Source organism: Protopterus annectens, chromosome 6.part1 (genome assembly GCF_019279795.1).
Source record: "Protopterus annectens isolate FY-2018-M chromosome 6.part1, PAN1.0, whole genome shotgun sequence".
Taxonomy (NCBI): domain Eukaryota; kingdom Metazoa; phylum Chordata; order Ceratodontiformes; family Protopteridae; genus Protopterus; species Protopterus annectens.
The window spans coordinates 409,324,177-409,350,146 of NC_056738.1; the positions used below are offsets into that span (position 1 = coordinate 409,324,177).

Below are 25,970 nucleotides of genomic sequence, written 5' to 3' on the forward strand. Positions count from 1 at the left end.
TGAAATAATCTTTAAATGGATGCAGCTTTCAAAATATTTATTTTCTATACCTAGAGCTCTATATTTCTTCAGTAATTTATTCAAGCCACTGCAGAGCTATTCCTTATCAGTGCAGTTATTCATAAATTGACCAGTAGTTATACACAGATCATAATTAAGTTTTAAAATGGATGCTACATCTCTAAAATTCATGTTAACTTCTCTATTAGGGGAATGTGCACCAGAATAATTATTATCAATTACTGTAACACAGTCATCCTCAAAACTAGCCGACTTGCATCTTGTCAACCAAGAATTTGTTTCTTTGTAAACAAGTTGGCATAAAGATTTTTGCATTTCCCCCATAGTGTCCAACAAAATTTGTAACATGCTGCATTCAGATGTACCTGGCGTATGATAATGGAGACATCCAAAAGTTCATCTCTTGCTGCATTGGCCTTGGGATAGTGGAGCCACAGCAAAACCAAATAACCACAATTCCAACAGTGGTAATCCAAAAATATCAGAAGAAAAGCTACTTAAACTCCAACCAGCAAGGAAGAACACAGGAATTAGTGTACAAAATACTTTAACGTTCACTTTCATCTTTTCAAACTTCATCAAAATAACATACTCAAAAACCTGGCCCATTAAATACAACAAATATCCAATTTCTGTGTTCCTGTGTTCTTCCTTGCTGGTTGGTGTTTAAGTGGCTTTTCTTCTGGTCTGCGGTGTTAAAAAGGCACAGCACAAATTCAAGAGTTTATGCTAATCATTTGTTTTCTCCTCCTAAAGTGTAATATGGTGATAATGCACTTAATATTTTTAAGAAGCATTATGGTGTATTTTGTCAGCCCATGTTTTCCAAGTGTTTTTCCAGGGGTTCACTTTATAATCCCGAAATCCTGAAATACCGAATTTCAGAATCTCGAGATCATAAAGCTGAAACCTTAAAATCCCGAAACCCCAGAAGCGCATATTTCAAAATCGTGAATCGTACAATAACCATACACCACACACATACACACACCTTCCCCCACACACACACAAACACACAAACCTACACTACATACAAGCAGGGGGACAAGCCCCCCACACCCCCCTACTTAAATATACTAACTTCAAGGTCGCACTACACAAACAAACACAAAAACACCACCATACAAGCTACATTCCACTTGCGCACACACACATCACAGTAACAAAACACACTGACACACACTAAAGCCCTTAACCAAAACCCTTACATATAAATACTTATGTGAACTTCCAGCTTTCCATTCACAAACCGCAACACCAGAAGTGCTACTTCAACATCTCCGGACTTCGCAATTTTGACGTTCGCGCTTCTGAGGTTTGGGAATTTTGAGCTTTCGGCTTTATAATCTCGGGATTCTGAAATTCGATATTTCAGAATTTCGGGATTATAAAGTGTTCCCTTTTCCAGTGTTGCACAGGAAAATCTACGTCGCTGTGACTCCTGTTTTCATACACTTCAGCCACATCTTGTTTGCTCTGTGTTGTGATTTTAGTCTTCCTATTCAATTCATATGTCAATTGTTTTTCGTATGCAGCACTCCTTACCACATATGTGTTCTGCTTGAATGCCACAATCAAGGAACCTATGGTTAATAAATTGATTAACGGAAAAATTGTTTGGTTTCCTTGTGTCAGTGTTTCACTCTCTCTTTGCTTGGTAATTTAGCTGTACTGTAACTCACATGTACTCTGTGCTGGATTATGTGTCTAGTGAACATGGAACTGAAAATTATAAGTTGCCATTTTAATGTTTCAGTAACACAGTAACGCATGATTTTAGACTAAAGTGGAAGTAGAAACAGCAGGGCCTATTTCATACATGTGTGCCTGGAACTTCAGCCCCAACACTCCCATTGTTTATGTATTTACTTGCATTTGTTTACTGGGAAAGTTCAATTGGGGATTAAAACCCTTTTTCAGTGGATACCCATGGAGAAAAGCTCTGTGGTTCTACATAAAAAGTTATTATGACAATGTGCAAAACATCTATTAAAGCAAAAGCATTTCTATATTTCTAATGGAGACATCTCAAGATTTAAACAATGAATTAACTGCACTTTGCAATACACATACATTAAAGTGAGTCTTTTATACCAAATTAGTAGACAATTTTGATGGTTACAGTGTACAATAGATACTTTAAAGGGATTTTTTTTACATGAAAAAGTTCTTAACTGCAGATTGGGAGGTGAAGTGTCACAAGTTATATATGCACACAGGTGTGTATAGAAACACAGACACACACACACACACACATAATCTGTTTCTCCATTATACGTACACAGCCTTATGTTTCTATACCTACATGTAAGATGTGTGTTGCACACAAGTACTTCACACACACACACACACACACACATATATATATATATATATATATATATATATATATATATAGAGAGAGAGAGAGAAAGAAATAAAAGTGCTTCTGATTTCCATTTCCTAATGTTTTAATAAAAGTGGACATAGCACATGTATGCTAATGTAAATTCAACTGTATATCATGGTCGCATCAATGGTTACATTTCCTTTGTAGACTAGAAAATGTCTGTGCACTCCACCTGTGTAAGGACTGACTTAAAGTTCGTGGAACATGTCTCTTACCATGGATCTGTGCACCACATATGCATCCTTCTCTGGAAGGATGTCACAAGAAAGCTTAAAAGACTTTATTATAAACAGTATCAGTGCACCTAGTTGATAGGATTCCTGCAGAGAAATCCTGATCTGGACAGTTCTGTCCTGTTGTTGGGGGTGGGACATGAACATGGTAAATATACTGATACTTTACAATAATTACAAGAACAATTATTTTTGACTTTTCTTTAAATGTTAGACATCTTTCATACTACATTTAAGTCATCTTAATATGTAAAGTAGTATAAACAACCGATATTTAAAGCTTAGCATTTTTGCTGCTTATGTAAATTTGTCAGAAGTGGTGACAACTGCTATTAAACCATTGACTGATCTAATTGCTTTGTTCTGCTATAAAAGGCATGGCTACATTAGAAGCAGCTGTGTATCATTGTAAGTTCTCTTCAATCTACAATAAAGACTGTGGAAAACAGTTTCACATCGCTCTTGTCTTTTTATAGCACATGCTGAACTCCTGATATCAGCAGTACCAATTACTGGTATAAGATTGTCAGCAGTATCTGGCAGGGTAAACTACAGATTTCTCTGTGTCATACAGGTGGAGACAAATTCCTCTGCATAATATGTAAGAAGTTAAGCTTTAAAAAAAGTATGTAGGCTTTCCCTTCCTTTAATTTTTTTGCTTTGGAATCAAAAGTTTTATAAAGTACAAACATGTTTCTGGCACCATATTATATGGGGAAAAGCAGCCTAAAGGTTGAGTTAAACTGCAGGAGATGATGGAGTATTCCTTTAAGGGGGATCCTGCTGCTAAGGTCTCACAGTCATCCAGCATCCTCTGCTTGTAAGGGGTCATAGGAATTCATGAAGGCCATTTCTATGACTCCATTTCTCCAAGATGTTTTAACTTCAGAATTGACTATATTTAAGTGGGGGCTGGAAGCTTTGCCTCCCACAGAAACTAAAAAAAAAAAAATATTTTTCTAGTTGATAGTAGTGCCCTTTTGGACAGTCCACCACTCAATATTTGGAATCACAAAGTTGTTCTTCATAAAATTAAAACATTCAGATATACTAGGCACTTGTTATTTGTGTCTTTTACCAGTGATAGACACCATCCAGTTCTCTGGCATAGCTGGTCATTTTAATTTACTTTTTTATGACAAATATAGCAAGATTTTTAAGGGAGATGTCAGGGCTGACTTCACAGGTCACCATCCAGTCTAACAGATTTCTTAAAAGAATGTTTATGACATAAGTGCCTGTGAAGTTACTGATTGGATATCCATTCCAGGTGTTATAAGCTGACTATCCAGTTAAGAAGTAGAACAGGATTTGCTACCACAGTCCTACAGGACATAAGACCAACCAACCACATCTGGGGGAGCGATTTATGTTATGAATTTCCTGTATTAGTTATTCTTATGGTAAACAAAGTACAGTTGTGTAATGGTGGTCAGCATAACAGATCTTTGAAAAGTATTGCTACAGGATGGGTTCCTACTCCTATCCCCTAAATGGTGGATCTGCCATTGTGTAAATGGTAAACAGGGCCACTGAGTTTTGTGAAACTGCTTACTAGCATCAGCACTCACTATTGTACTTTCAGTGACATTTTAGCAGACTAGCACTGGAGCTGTCCATGTTTCTTTCACTGTGCTGCATGATTAGGTTTGAGCACGTCCTCAAGACCATAGGACATTTTTCTTTAACAAGTCTGTTAAACTACTAAGCATTGTCTAAAGATCTGGTACAGACTTGCCAAAGTAGTTAAACATGCCTAGTGTTTGATCTTGTAACTCTGCTAGTGCTCTGCTGTTCCTTATATGTGATCTTGATACCACACATTATTATATAAAGCAGAATTTGTGATGGTCTGAAGTACTGCCTCTAACCTGGAATCATGCATTTCTTCATCTGGTCCAAAAACAGGATGACATCCTTAATAACACCATCTAGCCATTGAGAAAATCAGTCATGTTACACCAAAATATATCCACACTACTGGAAATACTAATACTTTCCCAAATGGCAGCCTTTCAAAAATGGAACCTTTCCATATAGCTTCATAAGTAAATACTAGGCTGGCTGTCCTTGTGGGCCATTTTAAGCCTATTGAGTTTCTCTTTTTGTGCTCAAAGTAACCAATCCCATTTGGTTTTGGATTGGCTTTACCCATCTCGTGGTCAATAGTTATGTATTATCCCAATGAGAATAACTGGGATCATACCATAGATGATTTTAAGAGACCCATGGATGGGATAAAGCATTTAGCAGCTGCATCTGTCCATAAGTAGTACAGAGGGAAGTCCAGGGGGAGGGGTAAATTTTCTGTTTCCCATCCATAGATCTAAGTTGCACTTGAAAACAGACATGGATGAACTCTGTTTTATGTGGATGGGAAATCTGTTCCATAGCAGTGGTATCCTCTTTGAAATATACCTGTCCCTCCAAACCATTCTGTTGATGGTACAAAAGAGGTTTAGATCCTTAGGCAGAGTATTTCTGATGCCATTTGATTTGCTAATATGCATAAAATACATAGTAATAGGTCCGAGGATGCCTTGTATGACAGACACAGGTTATCTCTTAGCAGTCTGTCGGACACCAAGTATAGTGACAGGGCTTTGAGTTGGTCCATTTAGGACATGGTGCTTAGGTCTTGTATCCTTTTAGTAAGGTATCTCTGTGGGAGTTCTAGTTATTGCATGTGTCTGGACAGATACATGCCAAAGGGAGCATTACATTCAATGACTGGCCTAATGAGGGCTGGGTAGACGGGACGATGACCTCTCTAGATCTAGACACAATTCCTTATAAGCTGTGCAGTATAGAAGGACTTCATTACAGCAGTAGACACATTGGTCATAAGTTCCCAAATCCTGAGCAACTGGGTCATCTCTTAAGGGCCTGTTGTCAGTGTGGTATTCCCCTGGAGTAGATGACTTCCCAAAGGATACAATAATGCATTTTTGGTATTTAGTTTCAAACAAAAATTTGACAGCAGTTATTTATTTGAGACAAACCTTTCTGCAGGATAGTTAAGCCATTTGGGGATTCAGTGACTGCTCTTAGCTTGCAGTCAGCCAGAGCCCTTTGGTATTGACTTTTACTACAGAAAAGTAGATGCCAAACAAGAGAGGTCCCAGCACAGAACACCAGGGGACTCCACTGGTGACTGGTCTCTTTGTGGAGGTAATTTCCACTATTTTCATAGGTTCATAGGTTGGTACTAGGCTATCAGCCCTAGGGCCTATACAAGCCTAGCCATAACAATTCCCTGGCTGTTTCTTCCCACATTATTTACTTTCCTGGACCCCTATCTAGCAGGGTGACTGACGTGATCCCTGGGGTGAATTTCCTTTCTCCCATCCAATCGTCAAGGTTCCTCTTGAAGAGGTCCAAAGAGGCACTCTGCTTGACATGTATGGGCAATCTATTCCAGAGTCTGGGGAGTCTCTGGGTCAGGAACCTATCCCTCCAGCATGTTTTGTTTATTGTGATGACAAGGTTTAGATCCCTGGAGCGTGTAGCTCTGAGGGATTGGGATTTCTTTAAGTGTAGCATGTCCAACAGCTCTGGGTTTGACATGGCCTTGTATGTTAAGCAGAGATCGCCTCTGAGTAGACGATATGCGACAGAGTATAGCTGGAGTTTTTTAAGGCGGTCAGCATAGGGCATCTGCTTTATGCCTGTGATTCTTTTAGTGAGGTATTTCTGAGGCCTTTCCAGTTGTTGCAGATGTCTTGAGAGGTACATACCAAATGGGGCGTTGTATTTTATAATGGGTCTAATGAGGGATGAGTACAGTGGGACAATGACCTCCTTTTTTCTGGATGAAAAGCCCTTCGTGATGAGGTGTGCCACATAGAAGGATTTCCTGACTGTTGTGGCGATGTGGTTATCGAAGGTGAGACCAGTCTCTTATCACACTTTCTGTGTTTAGTGTACTGCCACCTATATGGTAATTCATGGATACATGTTTTTTCCCAAAGGGGATAACAATACATTTCTTGGCATTGAGCTTGAGCCCATGGCTCTGGCACCAAGCATCTGTTTCTGTAAGGCCCTTTTGTAGAGTATCCACATCATTTGGGGATTCAATAATGGCTCCCAGTTTGCAGTCATCTGCAAACTTTGTTAGCCAGAGTCCCTTAGTGTTGACCTGTACTTCAGAGAAGTAGATGCCAAACAAGAGCGGCCCCAGGACTGAACCCTGAGGTACTCCACTTGTCACTTGTCTGGAGCTGGATTTGGAGTCGGCTACTTTTACAGTGTGGGTTCTATCAGTAAGCCATTTAGCAACCCATTGGGTGACATAGGGATTAATACCCAACTTAGTAAGTTCATCTATGATTCCAGAGTGGGGGATGGTGTCAAAGGCCTTGGCAAGGTCTAGATAGGCTGTGTGGACCACCTTACCCTTGTCCATGGCTCTGGAGACTGATTCAAAGAAGTCAATCAGGTTCAGGAGACAAGATCGGCCCTTCACAAACCCAAACTGGGTGGGGTCCAGTGTTTGAAGGTTGCCAATGTCTTTGTTTATAAGTTCCATGATAATACGCTCCATGGCCTTGCAGATAAGACTTATCAGACTGATGGGACGGTAGTTTCCGGGATCCAAGGTGGATCCCCCCTTGTGGATTGGGATAACTGTAGCTCTGCGCCACTCAGTGGGCAAGAAACCTGAGGTGAGGCTATGATTAAACATAACACTTAGGTGAGGTGCCAGTTCATATTGTAGTTCATGTAGTACACAGCCCGGGATGTCATCTGGTCCCATGGATGCTGTATTCTTGACTTTAGAGAGTGCGTTTTGTACCTGTGTGGCCGTTATTACTGGAATTTGGCAATCTTCCGGTATTAAGATGGGCCATTTAGGGGGTGAGAGGGGGGTGAAGTTGGCACTGAATCGATCTGCCAGGATATTGGCAATATCCTTCGGATCAGTATATTTAATGCCATTCTGTTTTAGCTCAGAGCAGATCTGAGCATTGCCATTTAGATTCTTGACATAGTTATAGAATGCTTTGTGGTTGTCTTTGGAATCTTTGGCAATTTTATTTTCATAACTAGCTTTGGAGGATTTTATGAGGCATCTCAGTTTCTTACTGAGGCTAGTAAGGGAGTTTTGCATCCTGGGATTTTCCTCTTTTCTGCAAAAGTTTCTTCCTTTTGTTGTAAAGTTTGTTTATGGCAGGGGACCACCAGATTGGCTTCCTTTTTTGGATGAGAGCATTTTGGTTCTATTTGGGATGGCACGATTCATGCATGAGTGGATGTGCTCGTACAGTGCCTTAGTGTAGGATTCAGCAGTTGAACTTTCAGTTCCCGTCTGCGTGGGTGTCATGAAGTTTGTCACTTCTGACTTGAGTAGCATGAAGTTGGCTTTGGAGAAGTTTTTTATGGTGGTTTCTTTACTGGGGGGTGGGGGTGGGATGTGGATGTTAAGGGTGATTAGCTTATGGTCAGACCTGACTAACGAGGGGGTGACCATAGGTGTGGAGCATTGATTTCCCATGTTGGTAATGACCAGGTCTAGGATATTGGAGCCCCTGGTGGGACTATGGATTAGTTGATCCAGGGCGTTGGAATTTATGAATTTTGATTACCTGCATCCAATTGGTGAGCCAGTTGGCAATCCAGCAGGTAACAAGAGGTTTATTCCCAGTTTATTTAGCTTTTCTACTCTGCCTGAGTAGAGAATTGTGTCAAAAGCTTTGACCAGGCTGAGGTATGTGGTGTGTACCATTTTGCTTTTAGCCATTGCTTTGGTGACCTTTTCAAAAAAAATTCACCAGGTTCAGTAAGCATCACCTGCCCTTGTTGAGTCCACACTGAGACTGGTCTTGTGTTTGTAGGCTCCCTATGTCCTGATTAATTCCATGATAAGTCTTTCCATGGCTTTGCATGTGAGGCTGGTCAGAACTCTGGTTCTGTAATTGCCTGGGTCTGTGGAAGGTCAGAGAATGATTATAGCTGTTCTCCATTCACGTGGTACAAACCTGTATAGAGGCTGAGACTGAACAGTGTCGTTGGTGTTGTGTAGAAGTCGTGCTTCAAACTATTTATGGTGCATCCATGGACCCACCAATCTAGTATTTTTAGCTTTTGATAGTACTTTTAGGATTTGGTCTTGTGTGGTAGCTGGAGGTCAGCCAGTTTCAGGTATATCTTGGGGGATAGACAGAGGGGAGAGATGGTAAAGTTAGAGCTAAATTTATTGGCCAAGTAGGTTAGTTATATATTCAGTCTTAGTGTATCTAATATCATTCACAATCAGCTCAGTGCATTTCTGCATTGCAATTTTGAGATTACAAGCATAACTAATAAATGACTTGCATTTGTCTTTGGCATTAGTGGCTGTTTTAGCCTCAAACTTGGCTTTGGTGAATTTTAGTAAGCTCCTAAGTTTTTTATTTCAGTGACAAGATGCTCTAACAATCTGGGAATTACTTTTCTTAGTTTTGGTCAAAATAAATTATTTTCCTTTTATTATAAAGTTTGTTAATTTTTATGATTTCACCTTGTGGGTTTGTTTCTGGGTTTTGCCCTGAACTTGTTCATATGGGGTACAGATGAGTCTATGCAGCTGTTTACTTGCTAGTATAGTGTGTTATAGGTACTTGAGTAATGTATTAGAGACTTTCAGTTTCTTTGCTACCAAAATTGGGAATCACTCCTGGCTAACCTGTCACCTTGTACATGTGAGAGCTGTGGGATTAAAACTTGGGTGTCTAGATTGTATATAGCATTGTAAATCCTTTGTTAGAGCTGTACTGCTGATAAGGTGAAATTGGCAAAGTATTGGTTTTATCTCCAAAATACTTGACAGACAGACGCATATGTAAATTACTTACATTTTTAAGTTGCTTCACTAGTGGCAGAGCCTGTGTGTGACTTCGTTTGAATCATCCTTGAAGTGCATTTGCCTTTTGAGTAAGCATTTCATTGAAGTATGAAAAAAAAAACTCTACTCTTTGGCTGGAAGGGCTACACCAAGATGATTGTTCATTGTATCTAGCATCCATGTTTTGACATATTTTGTCATATCACTGTGTTGTACCAGAAGCTGTTGTCTGGGTTTATTAGCTTAATGCCCTTTGAAACATAAACTATGCTGTTTTTGTTTTACCTAGTATTGTTCGTAATTAACAGTTGTTTGCCACTTGAAAAGGGTTATGCTGTATGAGCAGGCTTACCTATTTACCACACTGTAAACATTTTAGAGTAGTACATAGTCCAAATAATGCTTAGATTTCTGCATTACATTTGTTTGAGAAAGTGGCATTTATAGTGCATATTTTGTCATGAAATAATTTGTGATTAGTTAGCTGGCTAACCCTTCTTAATTTTTTAAACCCCTTCCAGACTTGCAGACTATAGCTACAGCAACAGGAAAGCGTTTGCTTGTGTCAGGTTGGTGGGGTTTTGTCCGACATCCCAACTACTTGGGAGACCTAATCATGGCACTGGCCTGGTCACTGCCTTGTGGTGAGTACATTAATTCACTGAGTTTTCTTGAATACTAGTAGACTGATGTGCTCCTATTTTAATATATAGGACAGTATCCCATTTCAGTTACCTGGTTCCTTTGAATTCCTATGTATCTGGGCATATATGTCCTGTGTTGATGGCCTTTAAAAAGTTTGCAGCTGATATGATTAGTCATTCACTTCCACAAAGCACCCCAGTTTGGATATTTAGCATAGTGCTAGTTGTTTGGAAAGGATTGATATTATTTGTAATATTTGCCTCCTGCATACAATTCTGAGAGTGACATTGGCAGCATGGGTGCCTATCTTAATGCTTCTGTTACACGTGCAAGAGATGACCTTGACTTTGGCAGTAGAACTTGCTGACTGAAGGTTGATGTGTAGCTATGACCTACACTTTCATCCTGTTCCTTGTTCATGTTCCAGTGTACTAAAACTCTACAAAATATTAACTAATGCTGGATTCTAGAAATCATTAAAGTATATGATTACTAATCAGTAAGCAGACTCCTGGAAATGGGAGATGAAATATCAGAGAACATTTTATCTTTTCGGATTGCCAAGATGGCTGCATACTGGTCAACAGTTTAACTTTAGCTCTCCAAGTGTGACACAGAAACAGAAAGAAAGGAATGCCATTGAAACTGTTTTTGGGTAAAATTCAGTTACTGACTAACAAGTACACTGCATGAATGCCAGCAAAAAAAGAAATTTAGAAAACTCGAAAGAAAATAAACCAGAAAAAGTGAAGCAAAAACACTGTCTGGAAGGAATTCATCAGCGGTTCAGCAAAAAGCACTTCAAGCTTCGGTTTTTGTTCAAGAGATGGCTTCCAGTAATTTAGAGGAAAAAAATAAATCAAATGTACTCAGAGGTGATTCAGTATAACAATTCAAACAACAAAAGGCTAGAAAAAGTAGAAGAAGCTTTAGCTGTTCAAATGAACTGATAAAACTGCAAAAATCAGAGTTTGGAATAAAGAAAACGTTTGGTGAGTCTGAAGATTCTCAAGAAGAGCTGTCTCAAAAAACAACAGAGATAAAACAGAACACATATTGAAAACATGTGATTTTTGATGTACCAGAGAAACTGGAAGGAGCAGAGTATATTAATTTTATGAAAGCACAAATAAGCAACTGGCTGGTGTTCCACAGCAGGATTTGTTAATTGAAAGGGCATGTTGAGTGTATGCTCTAAACCTGACCATGAGAAAGCAGCCAAGACCAGTATTAGTAAAGATGCAGTCATGCCAGCTGAAAGAGTTGATCCTGTCAAAACTGTGTCAGAAGGGCAAAGTATTAAAAACTGTAGACAGTAGAGGGTTTTATAGAAAATGGTTTTTCATGGTATACCAGGCCAGAAGTGCAGCAAATGTGTCCCAATATTCAGGGAGCATCAAGAGGCAGATGTGGGATTCAAACTGCTGTATCCAGCTATCTCCAGAATATTTTTCCTGGAGAATCAGATATTTTTGATGCAGAACAGGCTAAGGAAGGAATACAATTTACCCAAACAAGTGAGACAGCAAGCAAAAGGGGACTCTGCTTCTCATTCTTCTGACAGTAAAGCACATAGAGATACCTTGGCAGTGAAACATTTTCCAGTGTTCCAAAGGAAAATACTTGAGAATGGAGAAAAGCACAGGGGTTTACTAGAAGAATGATGAGTACCTTTGGCTTGAGTCGGAGTCTAGTTTTGTGAGATGGAACAGGAAAACCAGCAACACTGAAATTAGTGAATACATGGGAGACAATAAAGCATCAATCACATTTGTGAAATATGGTTTTGCAAGAAAAGTGGCTGAAACCTACAGGACTTTTCTTGACTTTGTTAAACTTGTGGGTGGACTGTAAAAGCATATACCCAACTTTGTCATTAATGTTTAGAAAGAAACTAAATGTATCTGCTAAAAATGTTCATTTTGTGTCTGCCCCATCCCCCCACTAGCACATTAAGCTAAAATTTCTGAAAGAGCTCAATATTGGCTTTATTTGATTGGCTGCATCTCTAGCTAGCCTGCTGTTTTCAGCACAGAGCTATCCCCACCAAGTGTCTTCTCTCCAAGACTTGGAGAGGAGTGGAAGTGTGAGTAACTAACTTTTCATCAAAAAGGAAATAGAATTATTCAAGTTCTGCTTAAATGTTTAAGTTGCACGTTCAGTGACCTGTGCAGTGATACTACTGCATACATTTCTGCTTTTTTCCATGTTTTATCTAAAAGGTTATCTGTTTGCATTTTAATTTGTTCTGGGACCTTAGCCTTGTATTTCAGTTCACAGATTTGCAATTGTAGGGAGATTGTTTCTACAGTTTTCTGCACTTCTATTTCCACAAGTAGAATTACCTGTAAAAGCTAACCATGTGTATTTTAAACCCTGCTTGGGTCATAGTCTTGTAGTTTAATTCACAGCTGTGACAGAGCTGTTTACTGCTACCAGATGTGAGCTTTAGTAATTTATTTCTGCATTTATCTGTAAACAATGTAATTGTAGATTTCCACATAGTCTAATCTGTAGTAGAAGATCAATTGTGAGAGAATTGTCTCAACTCCAATTTGTGAATCACTGCTTTTATATTCTGCTTAAAGTTGCATTTTGTGTCTGCCCCACCCCCAACAAACACATTAAGCTAAAGTTTCTGCAAGAGCTCCAATATTGGCTTTATTTCATTGGCTGCATCTCTAACCAGCCTGATTGTTCCTCTCTAGCCAGCCTGCTTGAAAAATTTTACTAACACTGTCTCTCTTTTCCTGTGGTGATTTTATAATGCTGTGTCTCTGGCCTCCACCCCTTATGGTAAACTGATCTTCAAAGTACCTCCCTCCCCTCTTTCTTTGCTTTTCTTTGTTGTATAAGCTATTTATGTACTCTTTCCACCTGTTCTGTTCCATAGATCCATAATACAGAGTGCCCACTCAGCAAACCAGTATTTCTCTTGAGTAAACCTCCTTTACTGTATATTGTCTCCTGTTCATTGTCCTAGAGCTCAGCAAAGCTTGGAGTTCTAGCCTGCATTGCGGAAGTGTTTTACTTGTATCCAAAGCCATCCAGGCAAAGTTAAATACCTTTGATTGCTAAATCACACTTGCTTAAGTTATTTTGAGTGATCACTACTGTTTCCTGCTTTTATGTGTGCATTTCACTGTCTTTTGTAAAAAATCAGTGCTCTTCCTCTCACTGTTTGCTGTAAGACTGTCTTGAAAACACTTTTAGCAAGGGATTTCCAGCTAGTTGTTCAACTGATTTGTGGTAGCATTGCACATGTGGGTCTCTTCTGCTGTGTTTTCACATTAGGAAGACTAGGTTTATTCATCTTGTGCACGTGTTTTTCTTGGCTGTCTGAGTTGAGAAATACACAAAAGAACTTACAGTGTAGTCATTTTATTGGACAGAGGACTCATTAGTTTTCTGCTTTTTCTTCGCTGCTATAATGTTTAATGTTTGAGTAGGTTATTGGTCCCATGTACAATAGCAAGCATATAGAAAGCAAATTTTCCCTGTAGAACAGTCCATAAAATTGTACTCTGTAAAGCAACAGTATAGAGCAAATACCTTGCATGCTGACAGGCTTAGAGCAGCTAATCAGGCATTGAGTGGCAATATCTACAGATTTAATAGAATTCAGTATTATGTAAACATTATCGTTAGTAGAATTTAGTACTGTTAAGCGTAATCTGCTCAAGTAAAGCATCCTTCTTAGTCTTCACCAACAGAGCACCCTGAATAGCCTTCTAACCCCAATACACCATCCCTCTTGCAGTTCAGCAATCAAAGTACTGGACAGTATGGATATGTAATTTCCTAACTTCTCTGTAGTTAGCTTGGTGGATATGGGCATCTTGTCTCATGTTTACCAACAACCACTTAATCCTTAAAGAAGCAGACATAGTATGCAAGAGGTGTACCTACACAATGACACTGGAGGCTAAACCATTCCATACAAGCGCACATCAGGTTGTCAAAACCACACATACACAACACCTACCTCACATAGCACACAGCGAACAGCACACACATAGACGGGTTCCTGTTACATTATCGAAAGATAACGTAATCAAATGCTCAGAACTTCGAAACGGCCGCATTTTGAAGATCGCATTGTGGTATAGCAGTACAGTGAAGATTGGGATATTTGCCCTTTCCTCACTGTAGTGTGGTCTCAGAGTTGGAATATATATTTAGCAGGGGGTGTGGAGGCTAAACGTTTCGATATGCGGCCGTTTCGAAGTTCTGAGCATTGGATTACGTTATCTTTCGATAATGTAATATGAACCTCACATAGACTAATGTGTGCTGAGGCACTGGAAAGCAATCTTTCTAAACAAAAAAAATGGTCTAGACTGCCTGTTGTCTAAGCTATGCCTCAGCAAGCCCAAAGGCACTCAGAAAAAACAACACCCAACATCACACATACTGTCACCCTCAGTGGAGCCCGAAGCACTAAGCCCCTAAGACAAGCAAACCAACTTCCCAAGGCTCTCATCATAGGTGACTCCATTGTAAGATATACTGATGCCCCTCTAACCAGGCTGAACTAGGAGAAGATAACTATTAGTAGCTTATCTGGAGCCAGCTTCATCAAATCATACACGCATTCTGGTATTTATGCCACAGGTACTAGTTTGATTCTATCATAGTCCATGTAGGTGCATATGACCTGAGATGTACCTCCCTAGACTGTATATGAAGAGAGACCTTATGGAGCTTTCAGACTATGTGTTTCAGGCTGGTATAAGCCTAGCATTGAGCAGCATATTACATCACCAAGGATGATGCTACAATATGAGCAAAAAGTGAATGATTTCAACAACTGGCTGTCTTTCTGATGTCATTCTAAGGGGATCCGGTATTTGTCAACTTGGGAGGTCATGGTTAACAGACCAAGTTCCTTTGTCAATGATGGCCTGCACCTTTTCCCTCTAGGCTCTCAAATACTGGCTAAAACTTGATCCACCCCATAGTGCCTTTTTTAGGCAGTGCAAATTGACAAATATTTTGACATAGCAAAATCAACTCAACTGAACCTCAAGGTGTTAAGGCTCAGTGCCAGGAGCTTAAGTAAAAAACTTTGTCCCTCCAAGCCATCCTCACACTCAAGAATTTGTAAATTTCTGCAGTTACCAAGACATGATTTAAAGTGACAGAGAGTGCCCCAGCAGTCCAAGGTTTCAGTGCCTTCCACACTTTTAGACCAGTAGCTGCTCAGACAAGGGCCAAAGGTGGTGGTGTCTCGATATGTATCAGTAACAAGCATACTTCTAGGGTGTTCAGAAATATTGACATGCTGAAGTTCCTCCACATGCAGATCACCATAGACAAAATCCTGTATCATATTCTAGCCAGCTATAGATCACCCTCCATGTCCAAAGAAGCTCGCAATGCATACTAGGACCTACTGGATGCACCTGTCATCCAACCTGGCACCCTATGCATGGGAGACTTTAATTACCCCTCTATAGACTGGGAATCCTACACATCCTCATATCTACAGGCACAGAGATTCCTAGACTTTGTAAATACAGACACCATTGACAAAGTAGTGAATATGCTCACACAGGCTCCAACATACTGGACCTTGTTTTCACAAATATGGGAGAATGCTGCACTCCCCCTTGCCTCTTCCTCACTGGTGAGATCTGATCATAAAGCTGTCTTCTTCAAAATAAGCTCTGTAGTCTCATTAAAGGCAGTAATAGTTAAGAACTATTCCAAGGCAAATTAACTTCTAAGTGACTATAGAAATCTATAAAAACTCCAGATAGCTAAAGGCTCCTCAACCAAACAAAAATATTTAGAAAACAAGTAGAGCTAGGCCACCACAGAGAAACATTTATTGACTAATAAAACAAATCAGCATAAAATCAGCACAGGCATAAAAACAGGGATAAGTGCTTTCAACTCATAGAGCCTTCATCAGACCCTGCATTACTGCCAGTACCCCCCCCCCTTTAAAGCAAAGAGTAGCCAATTAAAAAATTCATCTAGGAAGTCTCCTCACTTTCTTCAAATACTGCATTACTGAATACATTACTGTATATTAATGCTTCATTGAAACAAAGCAGTGAAAATTGGAGACTGCGGCCTTTTCCAATATGTTCCTAGAAAAGATTGAAACCTTACAACACAATATAACTTTTTATGATGCAAAGTTAAAAATTGTAAAGAGCAAGAAATTAGCCAGGGATTACCTGGACTTTAAACAAGGGAATATTTTTGAGTGGCCGAGAGCACAAGTGGATGTCAGAAAGAAGAATATAAATCCTGAAATGTCTAAAACAGCTACAATGAATGCTTCTCAGAGCTCTGAAGATAATTATTCATGGACAGCTTACAGTGCTAAATAAATAGTACAGCTGACAATACAGCTAATCAAGGTAGCAAATGTATACCACAAAGTCATCAGAATGACATAGCATCAGGAACGAGTGAGACAAAAGCCAATAAGAAAAGTTCTGGACTGAGCATCTTTAATTTAGGAATGAAACCTAAGAAAAATGCCTTTCATAGTCTGTTTTTTTTTTTTCAGATCTACCTGCTCAACTCGGACAACATCTCCCATACAAAACTTGGTCAGTGAGCCGAGGCAACAAGAAAAGGAAAGTTATACATTAGAAGGCTTAATATCTGATGAGATCTTGGTTGCAAATTTGTCTAAATGTTCACAAAGAGCGCATGTGTCCTTATTGAATAAAGGGCTAACATTCATCCCAGCCCTTAAATCTCAATTAAGTGAATTTACCTTAAGTATAAAATGTTTTGGCATAAACATCATTCTTAATATGTTTGGTCAACACAATAGAGAGGAGCGTCCTACTATCTTCAAGAAACCTAGTACCCTTGTACCACCTTTCCATTCAGTGGTTGAGATCTTTACACGGGTCGATGTTAAATGTTCGAACATCCAAAATGTCGAACATTACATGGTCGAGACCAAATGTTTGACATTTGAATGTTCGAACATAAAATAAAAAAAAAGAAAACACAGAAAAAAACCCTTTAACAGTGTAGGCAAGCCCCCCCTGCAGCCCCCTACTTAAATATACCAACTCCGCGACCAAAATTCTCCCTATCTGCACCGTATGGTGCCATTGAAAGTCTATCTTTGAGCACTCAAAATTTTTTTTTAATTTGATGTCTATAGATCCACTCAAGTAATTTAGTTTCTAGATGTACCATTATTATTGGATGATCAAGGAAGGTTTAATACACGGATACATTAAAAGGACTGTTGGAAGAACCACCTTTTGCATAGGACAAGTATGCATTCTGCACATGTATACCTGGATATTATTAAGGGACAGTTACTTCATACCTCCAGATTATGCACTGATGAAGAAGTATATATGAAGGAAACTGAACAGTTAGTGAAATGTCTTCATGGTTAGACAACAAAAGGTCCAAGAAGAACTCACAACCTCTAGGAATATGAGAAGAACAAGAGGACATCCATACTTTTCAGAAAATACTACATCAGAACCAACCTGTCCCACACCACAGCAAGATAACAGCAATGCCTGCTTACATGTAGCAGTGATGTCTCACAGGTTTGTGAGATTATTAAGAATTGGCGGATACTAACAATGGATGACAAAATAAAGAACATAGTGGGTGAACTTCTGAGGTTTTGTTTTAAAAATATGATGAATTTGAAGAGACTTCTCTGTTATAAGGATGGGGTTCCATCAAGGAAAACAACCTTGAAGAATGGGACTTTTCCTTGCAGGAAATGCAGGGCATGTGCTTCAGTTAACAATAGTAACTTTTATAGACATCTTTTCACCAGCAGGTTATATCAGCTAAAAACCTATGCAGATTGTAACACCAAAAACATTATTTATGTAGCTACTTGCACCTTCTGTAATGGATTTTATGTTGGCAAGATTAATCGGCAATTCAGAGGTAGAATTCTACTTCACCTTAGTGAACTGTAGACTAAGAAAGGACACCAGTGCTTTGTCTAAGCATATCCAAGAGAATATACAACACAAGTTTATATTTATGGAATTAGAATTAGTATATGATGATCCTCGGGGTGGTGATTTATATAATAAAACAGAGGTTTTGGAGAGCCAATGGTTTGCTGATTTGCAGGCTGATCAGCTCCATGGTTTGAATGGGATGATTCAGTTGAACCCACTGTTGAAAGGGAGGAGACTTCTAGATAAAAAATTTAAATTTAAATTTAAATTGGCTGCTTTTTGCTTCAAAGGAGAGGAGCACTTGCAGTAATGCAGTATTTGATGAAAGGGAGGAAACTTCCTAGATTAATTTTAATTGGCTACTCTTGCTTTAAAGGGGAGGAATATTGGCAGTAATGCAGAATCTGATGAAGGCTCTTATGAGATGAAAGCACGAATCCCTGTTTTTATGCCGATTTATTGTTGTGTTAGTTAGTAAATGTTTCTCCTTGGTGTCCTAGCTCTGCTTTTTATAAATATTTCTGTTAAGTGACAAAATCTGTACAATGATGTCACTGGCTGCATAAAGGCTGCTGTACCTACCAGAAGTAAGCCCAGGACTAGCCCCAGAAAAATATTGCCATGGTGGAATCCCAAATTAAACGGGATATACAACAAAAGGAAAAAAAAATTATGGCAAAAATCTGGAAGGGTTATTCCCATAAAGATAAAAAAAACTCTCTCATCAAACTAAATAGGCAGCTAAGAGGGCTAATTAAGTCAAGCAAAGACCATTCTGAGTTTAAGATAGCCTTCCAGGTGAAAGATAACCATACTGCCTTCTTCAGCTATGTCATTAACCTCAAGGGCAGCACACAGGAATGTGCTGAACTGGTGGTTAGTGGTGCCACATTCACCTAGCCTGGCAATATAATGAACTTGTTAGTGGACAAATTCAGTTCCAGCTGTACCCCCTGTCACCCCTATCATCCCCCAAAAATATCCTCAAACATAACCCTTCCAACTGTAACTAGGGAGCATTTAGTGGTTGTCCTCACTAAAGCCAGGATCACAGCCTCAATTGACCATGATAACACCAGGGTGCCCCCTGAACAGTCTAAAATACAACTTATTAGGACCCCTGGAATCGTTATTTAACTATAGTCTTAAAACAGACTTTGTGCCATGTAAATGGAGGACTGCTATGGTTATCCCCCTTCATAAGGGAGGAAATTCAACAGATCCTGGAAACTGCAGACCCATTGTCTGACTAGTGTTATTTGCAAAGCCATGGAACGAATTTGTCATGGAAATTATCAACAAGGACACAGGACATCTCCAGACTCTGGATCCATCCCAGTTTGGCTTTGTCAAAGAAAGGTCATGCTTTCTGAATCTGGTGGACTTCTCTGAAAAGGTCACTAAGGCAGTGGATGAGGGGAAACTGTGTATACTGCCTACCTAGCTCTGGCTAAAGCATTTGATGTAATATCCAACTCAAGCATTGTCAACAAACTTACAGAACCAGGTATAAACCCCTTTATAACATGCTGAATATCTAGCTGGTTCACTGATAGGATCCATAAGGTTAGAATCTGTGAGGCCACCTCCACAGAAAGCCTGGTCAGCAGTGGAGTTCCCCAGGGCTGTGTGCTAGACCCCCACTCATCTTTGTCCTCTTTGGCATGTACTTCTCGGATGTCAAAGCCAATTTCAAAAGCCTCTGGCTGACCAGGTTTACAGATTTCAAACTGGGAGCAGTCATTGAATCCCCCAAGATGAGAACAGCCTTCAGGAAGGTCTAACATAGACACATACTTGGTGCCAAAGTCATGGCTTAAAACTCAATATCAAGAAATACATTATAGTACTTTTTGGGTAGTCAGTTTCCCCTGCTAACTATGTAATCAATAAAACACTCCTAAATGTGTTGATCCATTAGTTATGGACCTGGGAACTCGTGTAGATAGTAACCTAGCCTTTGACCAGTATGTGTCCAAGGTAGTAAGAAAATCCTTCTATGTTGCTCAACTTATAAGCAAGGACATGGCATCTAGATCATTATACCAATGTAATCAGCCCTCATCAGACCCATCATACCGTATAATGCCCCTTTTGGTATGTACATGACCAGTCATGCGCAGTAACTGGAACATCCACAAAGGTTCCTTACAAAAAGAATACAGGAAGTAAACACAACATCCTAAACTGATTGCCTCAAAGCCCTATCTCTTTAATCAGTATCATACATACTTCTGAGATGTGATCTTTGCCTGGCATACAAAGCAACCCTCGACCCTGTTTTGATGAACCTTTTGCTCATCTACAAAACAAACAGCATCAGAATTACTAGATTAAAAGACCTACATTTTACTGGGGACATAAATAGGACATGTTGGAGAGACAGATATGTTTCGGGGAGAATTTCAGTTCTCTACAACAGGCTTCCCATCCATTTGAAGCAGAGTACATCCCTGTACCTGTTTAAGCACAACCTGGACCAATGGATGGGTAATCAGGAATTCACCCCTGGTCTGGCACGTAGGCAGTCAGTAAATTACCCCTGTATAAATCAAATTTGTGGGTCACATTAAGGTTGCATGGCTAGGCTAATGAGAGCCCTAGTGGTCGGTAGCCTAGTATAGACCTATGAATCTAAAAGGAGGAAAGTATTTGTAAATCAAACAATTTTTTATTAGTTTTGTATAAAACATTTCATGATGTAAACTACATGTTACATATAATAAATCAGTTTTGTGTAATGTGTACTCAGGATTTTTTTAAATTTGTGGGAGTTTTTTCTGTGACTGCTGTATATTAAAGATGTTAAAGTAAACAGCTATTTTTCAATTTAAGAAATACAGGTTTTACAGTATAACAAGAAGAGAAAGGATGGACAAAAACAAATTTAATGTTAATATGATGCGATCTTGGGCTACTGTGGTGGAGATGGGGTGTAAAAGTGCACTGATTATATTATATTATATGTAGCATTAAAATGTTTTCGCTTGTTTTTACAAGGGTGAATGTCTAGATTAATGCCCTGGGCTTAAGCTATAAACTAGTGTTTTTGTATGCAAGTAGGCTTTAAAAATAGGGCAAAATAGTGAAAGCCATGAACAATTCCAAGTTTCTTACATCTTCAGAGATATTAGCTTTAGCATTCCATTAGCAAATGTTCAGCGGAAGTCAAGAAGTCTGCAACTAAAGGCAGATATACACTTTGTTCTGAGTAAAGTTTACAATAATTCACTGCTGAGTACTCTTCCGTGGAGAGGAGCTGTGTGCAAGTGCAAGCAATTAAGTTCTGAGCATTCTTTGCTGAAGAAAATGCAAAATGTAAAGGTACAGTTGCCAGCAGGTCAGTGAAAAATTTAAATTATGGGAAGTGAATAATTGTTAGCAACCACCCTAGCAGCTTTAATGCTTTAATTCATTTAATAGAACAGTGTACAATTTAGTTTTATTTAAAATAGCCAGGGCATTTTTCTTAGGACTAAAAGTTAATGTTTTCTGAAAGCAAAGAAGCTGTTTTTCACATCTGGGAGGGGAATATAAATAAGAAAAGAACAGACAGTAATCTGTGCAAGTGGAAATGTAGCTGTAGCATGGATAACTTTAATTTGGGGTTAGGTAAACCATGTGGGTGCAGCTGTCAGCTTGAGGCAGTTCCTGTCTGGAGGGTTAAACTTCATTTTTGATCATGTACATGGTTTTGTGAGTTTGTTCTAAGTTAATGGTGGACAGGGGTGTTTTGAAAAATGTATTTTTGTCTGTTTTCATTAAAACAAAAAAGTTTTGAAAAGTGTGCCATAGGCCGAAACGGAGCTGAGAAGGTACAACTGTAAAAAAAAAAAAAAAAAATATCAGCCTGCCAACATTAGTGTGTGCATTTAACACAAAAGCTGGAAATACGCATGAAAAAAGATATGTATTATAGGTTGGTAAAATAGCTTTTTGTCATAATAGCTACACTATTCCTATTATTTTGAAACATAAGTAGCCTTGCAGGTATAGACAGAAAGGACAGAGTATTGAATTGTATTAAGAAAAGTAGAGTGCAAATAATGTTGCAGGAGACAAATTTGGAAATAAATGGGTATATGAATTTGACAGAGGATTTCAGGGTCTATATTCAACAGACTTTCAGGGACAAAGGAAAAGGGGAGTAATTGTACTAATTACTAGATGGGCTCCAATCGTAATAGAAGAGGAAATAAATAAGTTAATGGTAGAGTTGTAATAGTAAGGGGATATTGGCAAGAGAGGAGGATTATACTGACATATATTTATATTCTATCAAAAACTACTGTTACGGAGCTTAAGAAAAAGAGACATTATTACCTTTCAGCAGGGAATATTACTTATATGTGGGGATTAGAACTTGATTTACAATAGTGAGGATGTATCTGGGGACCTAGAAGGGAAATATATAAGAGGATGAATTTTTTGAAGAAATTTATGAAAATATTTGTTATGGAAGATGTGAATTCAGTAGCAGGAAATCTGAGAGAATTTACATATTCCCCAAGGTGCAATAACTGGTCTAGACTAGAGTAGAAATTAGATTTCACATGATCATTTGTATTTAATTGTATTTAATTCAAAGCTTAGACACACATCCAATAATTTTGGATCATGCATCAATAAAAACCTAAGATAAAAATGTAGGATAATGAAGTAAAGATGAGACACTGGCATTTTTCCACCTACCTGTTAAAAAGAAAAATGTAGGAATGGGTAGTAGAAATTCTTCGAGAGTTATTAGGGAAGATAGATATATCTTCATTAGTTATAACTAGTGAGTGAGATAAAATGAAAATGGAGTTTAAAAACAGGGTAGACGTAAAGAAGAAAGATATCTTGTTAAGAAGTAATAAGCATTACTTAGAGAGGCTGACAAAGGCAAAAGTATTGCAGAATAAGGGGAATCTCACAGAACAAAAAGGGGAGTAAATGCATAATGCTAAAAAGAAAATAAGAGTATCTGGATAGTATGCATGAGTTCAGAAAGATTGCTGTTAAGCAACTGTTTTTTGATGAAAACTCCAGAGCACAAGAACATAATGACTCGGGCAACAGAAAGTTGAAAGAGTTGTTGCCAAACATATGGAGCCTATAACAAGAACAACAACTAGACATCCTGTAGAGGTATTATGAGATATTTTGGAAATTTTATGAAAGTTTGTATAAAGCAGATAAATGGTGGAACTCAAGAAAGAAACAAATGGAAATATTTATGGAAGACTGAAGTATGCCAAGGTTAGAAGTGGAGGAGTCTCAACAATTAACAGTTAAGATAGGTTTGATCCTGACCTCTGGCCAGCCTCTGTATGGAATTTGCATGTTCTCCCTGTGGCTCGGTGGAATTCCTCCTACCTCCCAAAAATATGCCGAGTGTTTCCACCTCAAACTCACCAAAGAATGGAGTAGTATGTATCGGCACAGAATTAGGTGTCCCCTATGGGGGGAATTAGTTATGCAAACCAACGTTTTTGGGCATCAGCTGTAGTGCACAGCATCCTCTAGATAGGAAAACATGGATCACAGGCTGCATGCCATGTCGGGGCTTGCCACTCGACAGTGTAAAAACTGGCTGTAGGTGATTCAGTCTTGTTGACTAAAGTCACCTTAAAGTAGACATGGGTATTTCCCGGTTTTAAGTGGGTTGAGGATCCAACCTACTCTGACCTATGCTATACACCTGTGGTAGTGGTGGGAAGTGTGTGTGTGCCCGTTATAAAGCCCAGCAGCCCTGGGTGGCTGGCTGGTGTCCAGCTGCCCACCTGGGATTGAGGGAAAGCTGGACATAAAACCATTCAACCTACTAAACACGAACTAAGGATTGCTACACTCAATATAGTTTCACTGACAGGAAGCAGCTTGGAAGTGGATTATGTGATGGTTAGCAGGATGCTGAAAATCCTGTGTATCCTGAAGACAAGCTGGAAGGGCAGTGCAGCAAAGTCACTTGTCTTGGGGTCCAGAATATATTACAGAGGAGGAGGACAAACTAGAAATGGTGAGTGAGATGCTTCAGAAGACAGATATCATCAGACTTAGTAACAGATTCCTGGTAATTGGACTCCAGTATAAGGATAGTAGACTTGTCATAATTTCAGCATATGCCCTGCTGCAGGGTTGTGACAATGAGGAAAAGAGTGCATTCAGACTGCAGTTGCTGAACCTGCTAGCTAAGGCTGGACAGCATGAATTGGTGTTGATGGGTGACTTGAATGCACATATCAGGACAGAACAGGATATGAGGACTGCCTTGGTCCACACGGGTGGGTCAGGAGGAATAAAGGAGGGGCCATTCTGTACATCTGTCTGTCAGATGGCTAGATGGTGGCCAACACATAGTTCAGCAAGTTGGACATTCAAAAGATCACATAAGAGTAGCCAACATGCAACTCATGTAGATGTTCTCCTAGTAAGCAAATGGCTTTGAGAGATAATCAGAGATTGCTAAGTCATCCCACAGCATAAATCACTTATTTCCAAAATCAGTTGCAGGCAGTGATCAGAGAAGGCTGTAAAGTCAGAGAGTAGGCTGATGACCTGGAAGTTGACTGGAAAGAAAGAACCTGAGTTCAAGGAATTACTCAGGGCTCTAACACTTTAGGAAGAAGAGGAAATATCTGGAGTCCAAAAAGAATGGCAGTGCCTCAAAACAGTATGTGTGAGGACTATAGAACAGATATGTAGCTGAGCCAGGTACTGGAGCAGGGTACATAACGAAAGGTGGTGGTGGTGAAATGCAGAAGTCCAGGAATTCATCAAAAGAAAGAAGGACTGCAGGAAAAACTGGGAGTTAGAAAAGACGGACCGGGCCAAGAAGGAATACTAGCTGGCTAGCAAAAAGGCTAAGAGAGTAGTTGCATTAACAATGAACAAGATGTCAGAGGCCCTCTACCAGCTTCTGTAAATTGACTTAGAAAGTGGCACAAAGAAATTCTATTAGGTTGCAAGGCAGACAGATAGATAAAGAAGATAGTCACATGCCCTTCATAAGGGATGATAGCAACAACCTTCTCAGTTGTCTACAGGACACCAAAGGCAGATGGAAGAAGTACTTCCAGTAATGTCTGAATGAAGAAAGCCCGACAGAAGCTGTACTGCTCCAAGACGCACCCTATGATGAAAGAAGAGGAGACGCCCACCCTAGAAGTAACTAAGGAAAATGAAGTCAGGGAAAGCATCAAGCTCAGATGAGGTCACAGTAGATACAAGATTTTTAGTAAGTTTAGGAAGAAACAACCCCTTAGGGTACTCATAGCAACTTGGAGAGAAAGGCATGTCTCAAATGACTACAGAACAAGCATACTAACCAGTAGACAACAACAAAGGGAACATTCACAACTGTGGCCAGTTAGAGATATCAGACTTCTGTTCTTGAGAAGGTGATTGATAAACGAATACAGGGAGTAGATGGGAGATGAGCAGTTCGTATTCAGATCAGGCTGCAGCACAACTGACTGAATGCTTGCACTGAGACAGGTAGTTGAGAAGAAGCTAAAGACGAGGAAAGAGCCCATCTGGGCATTCCTAGACTTGGAAAAAGCATATGACAAGGTCCCAAGAAAGCAAATTTGGGCAGTCCTGTGGTGATTCAAAGTCACAGAAACACTGGTAGAATTAGTGCTAAACTAGCTGAAAGAATGGTAGAGGTGTTACCAGTACAGATAGATATAGATCAGTGTGATTTTGTGGAGGGAAGGCAAACATTTGACAATGTTAATAGAACAATGATGTTCCAGAGGAAAGCAGAATGTAAGAAAAGCCTTGATGCAGAGAAAGGTTTTGACAGAGTAAGCTGGGATTTCATGAGTAGAGCACTGAAAGCATTTGCATTATGTGATGCATTATGTGATACAATAATAAGGTTAATTAGAAAGGTATATGAAGGATCAGAGATGAGAATTAAAGTGAGGGGGTTCTCTCTGATAAGCTGTGTT

General features: G+C 39.3%; 1 protein-coding gene across 2 annotated transcripts in view; it reads left to right on the forward strand.

The window, feature by feature from the left end:
- Positions 1-25,970, forward strand: part of TM7SF2 (transmembrane 7 superfamily member 2) — a 435,806-nt gene that overhangs the window by 369,426 nt on the left and 40,410 nt on the right. For both annotated transcript variants that reach the window (XM_044075830.1, XM_044075831.1), the window contains one exon: positions 9,991-10,113. In XM_044075830.1, the coding sequence (XP_043931765.1) occupies positions 9,991-10,113 (123 nt within the window). The remainder of the gene's footprint in view (positions 1-9,990; positions 10,114-25,970) is intronic.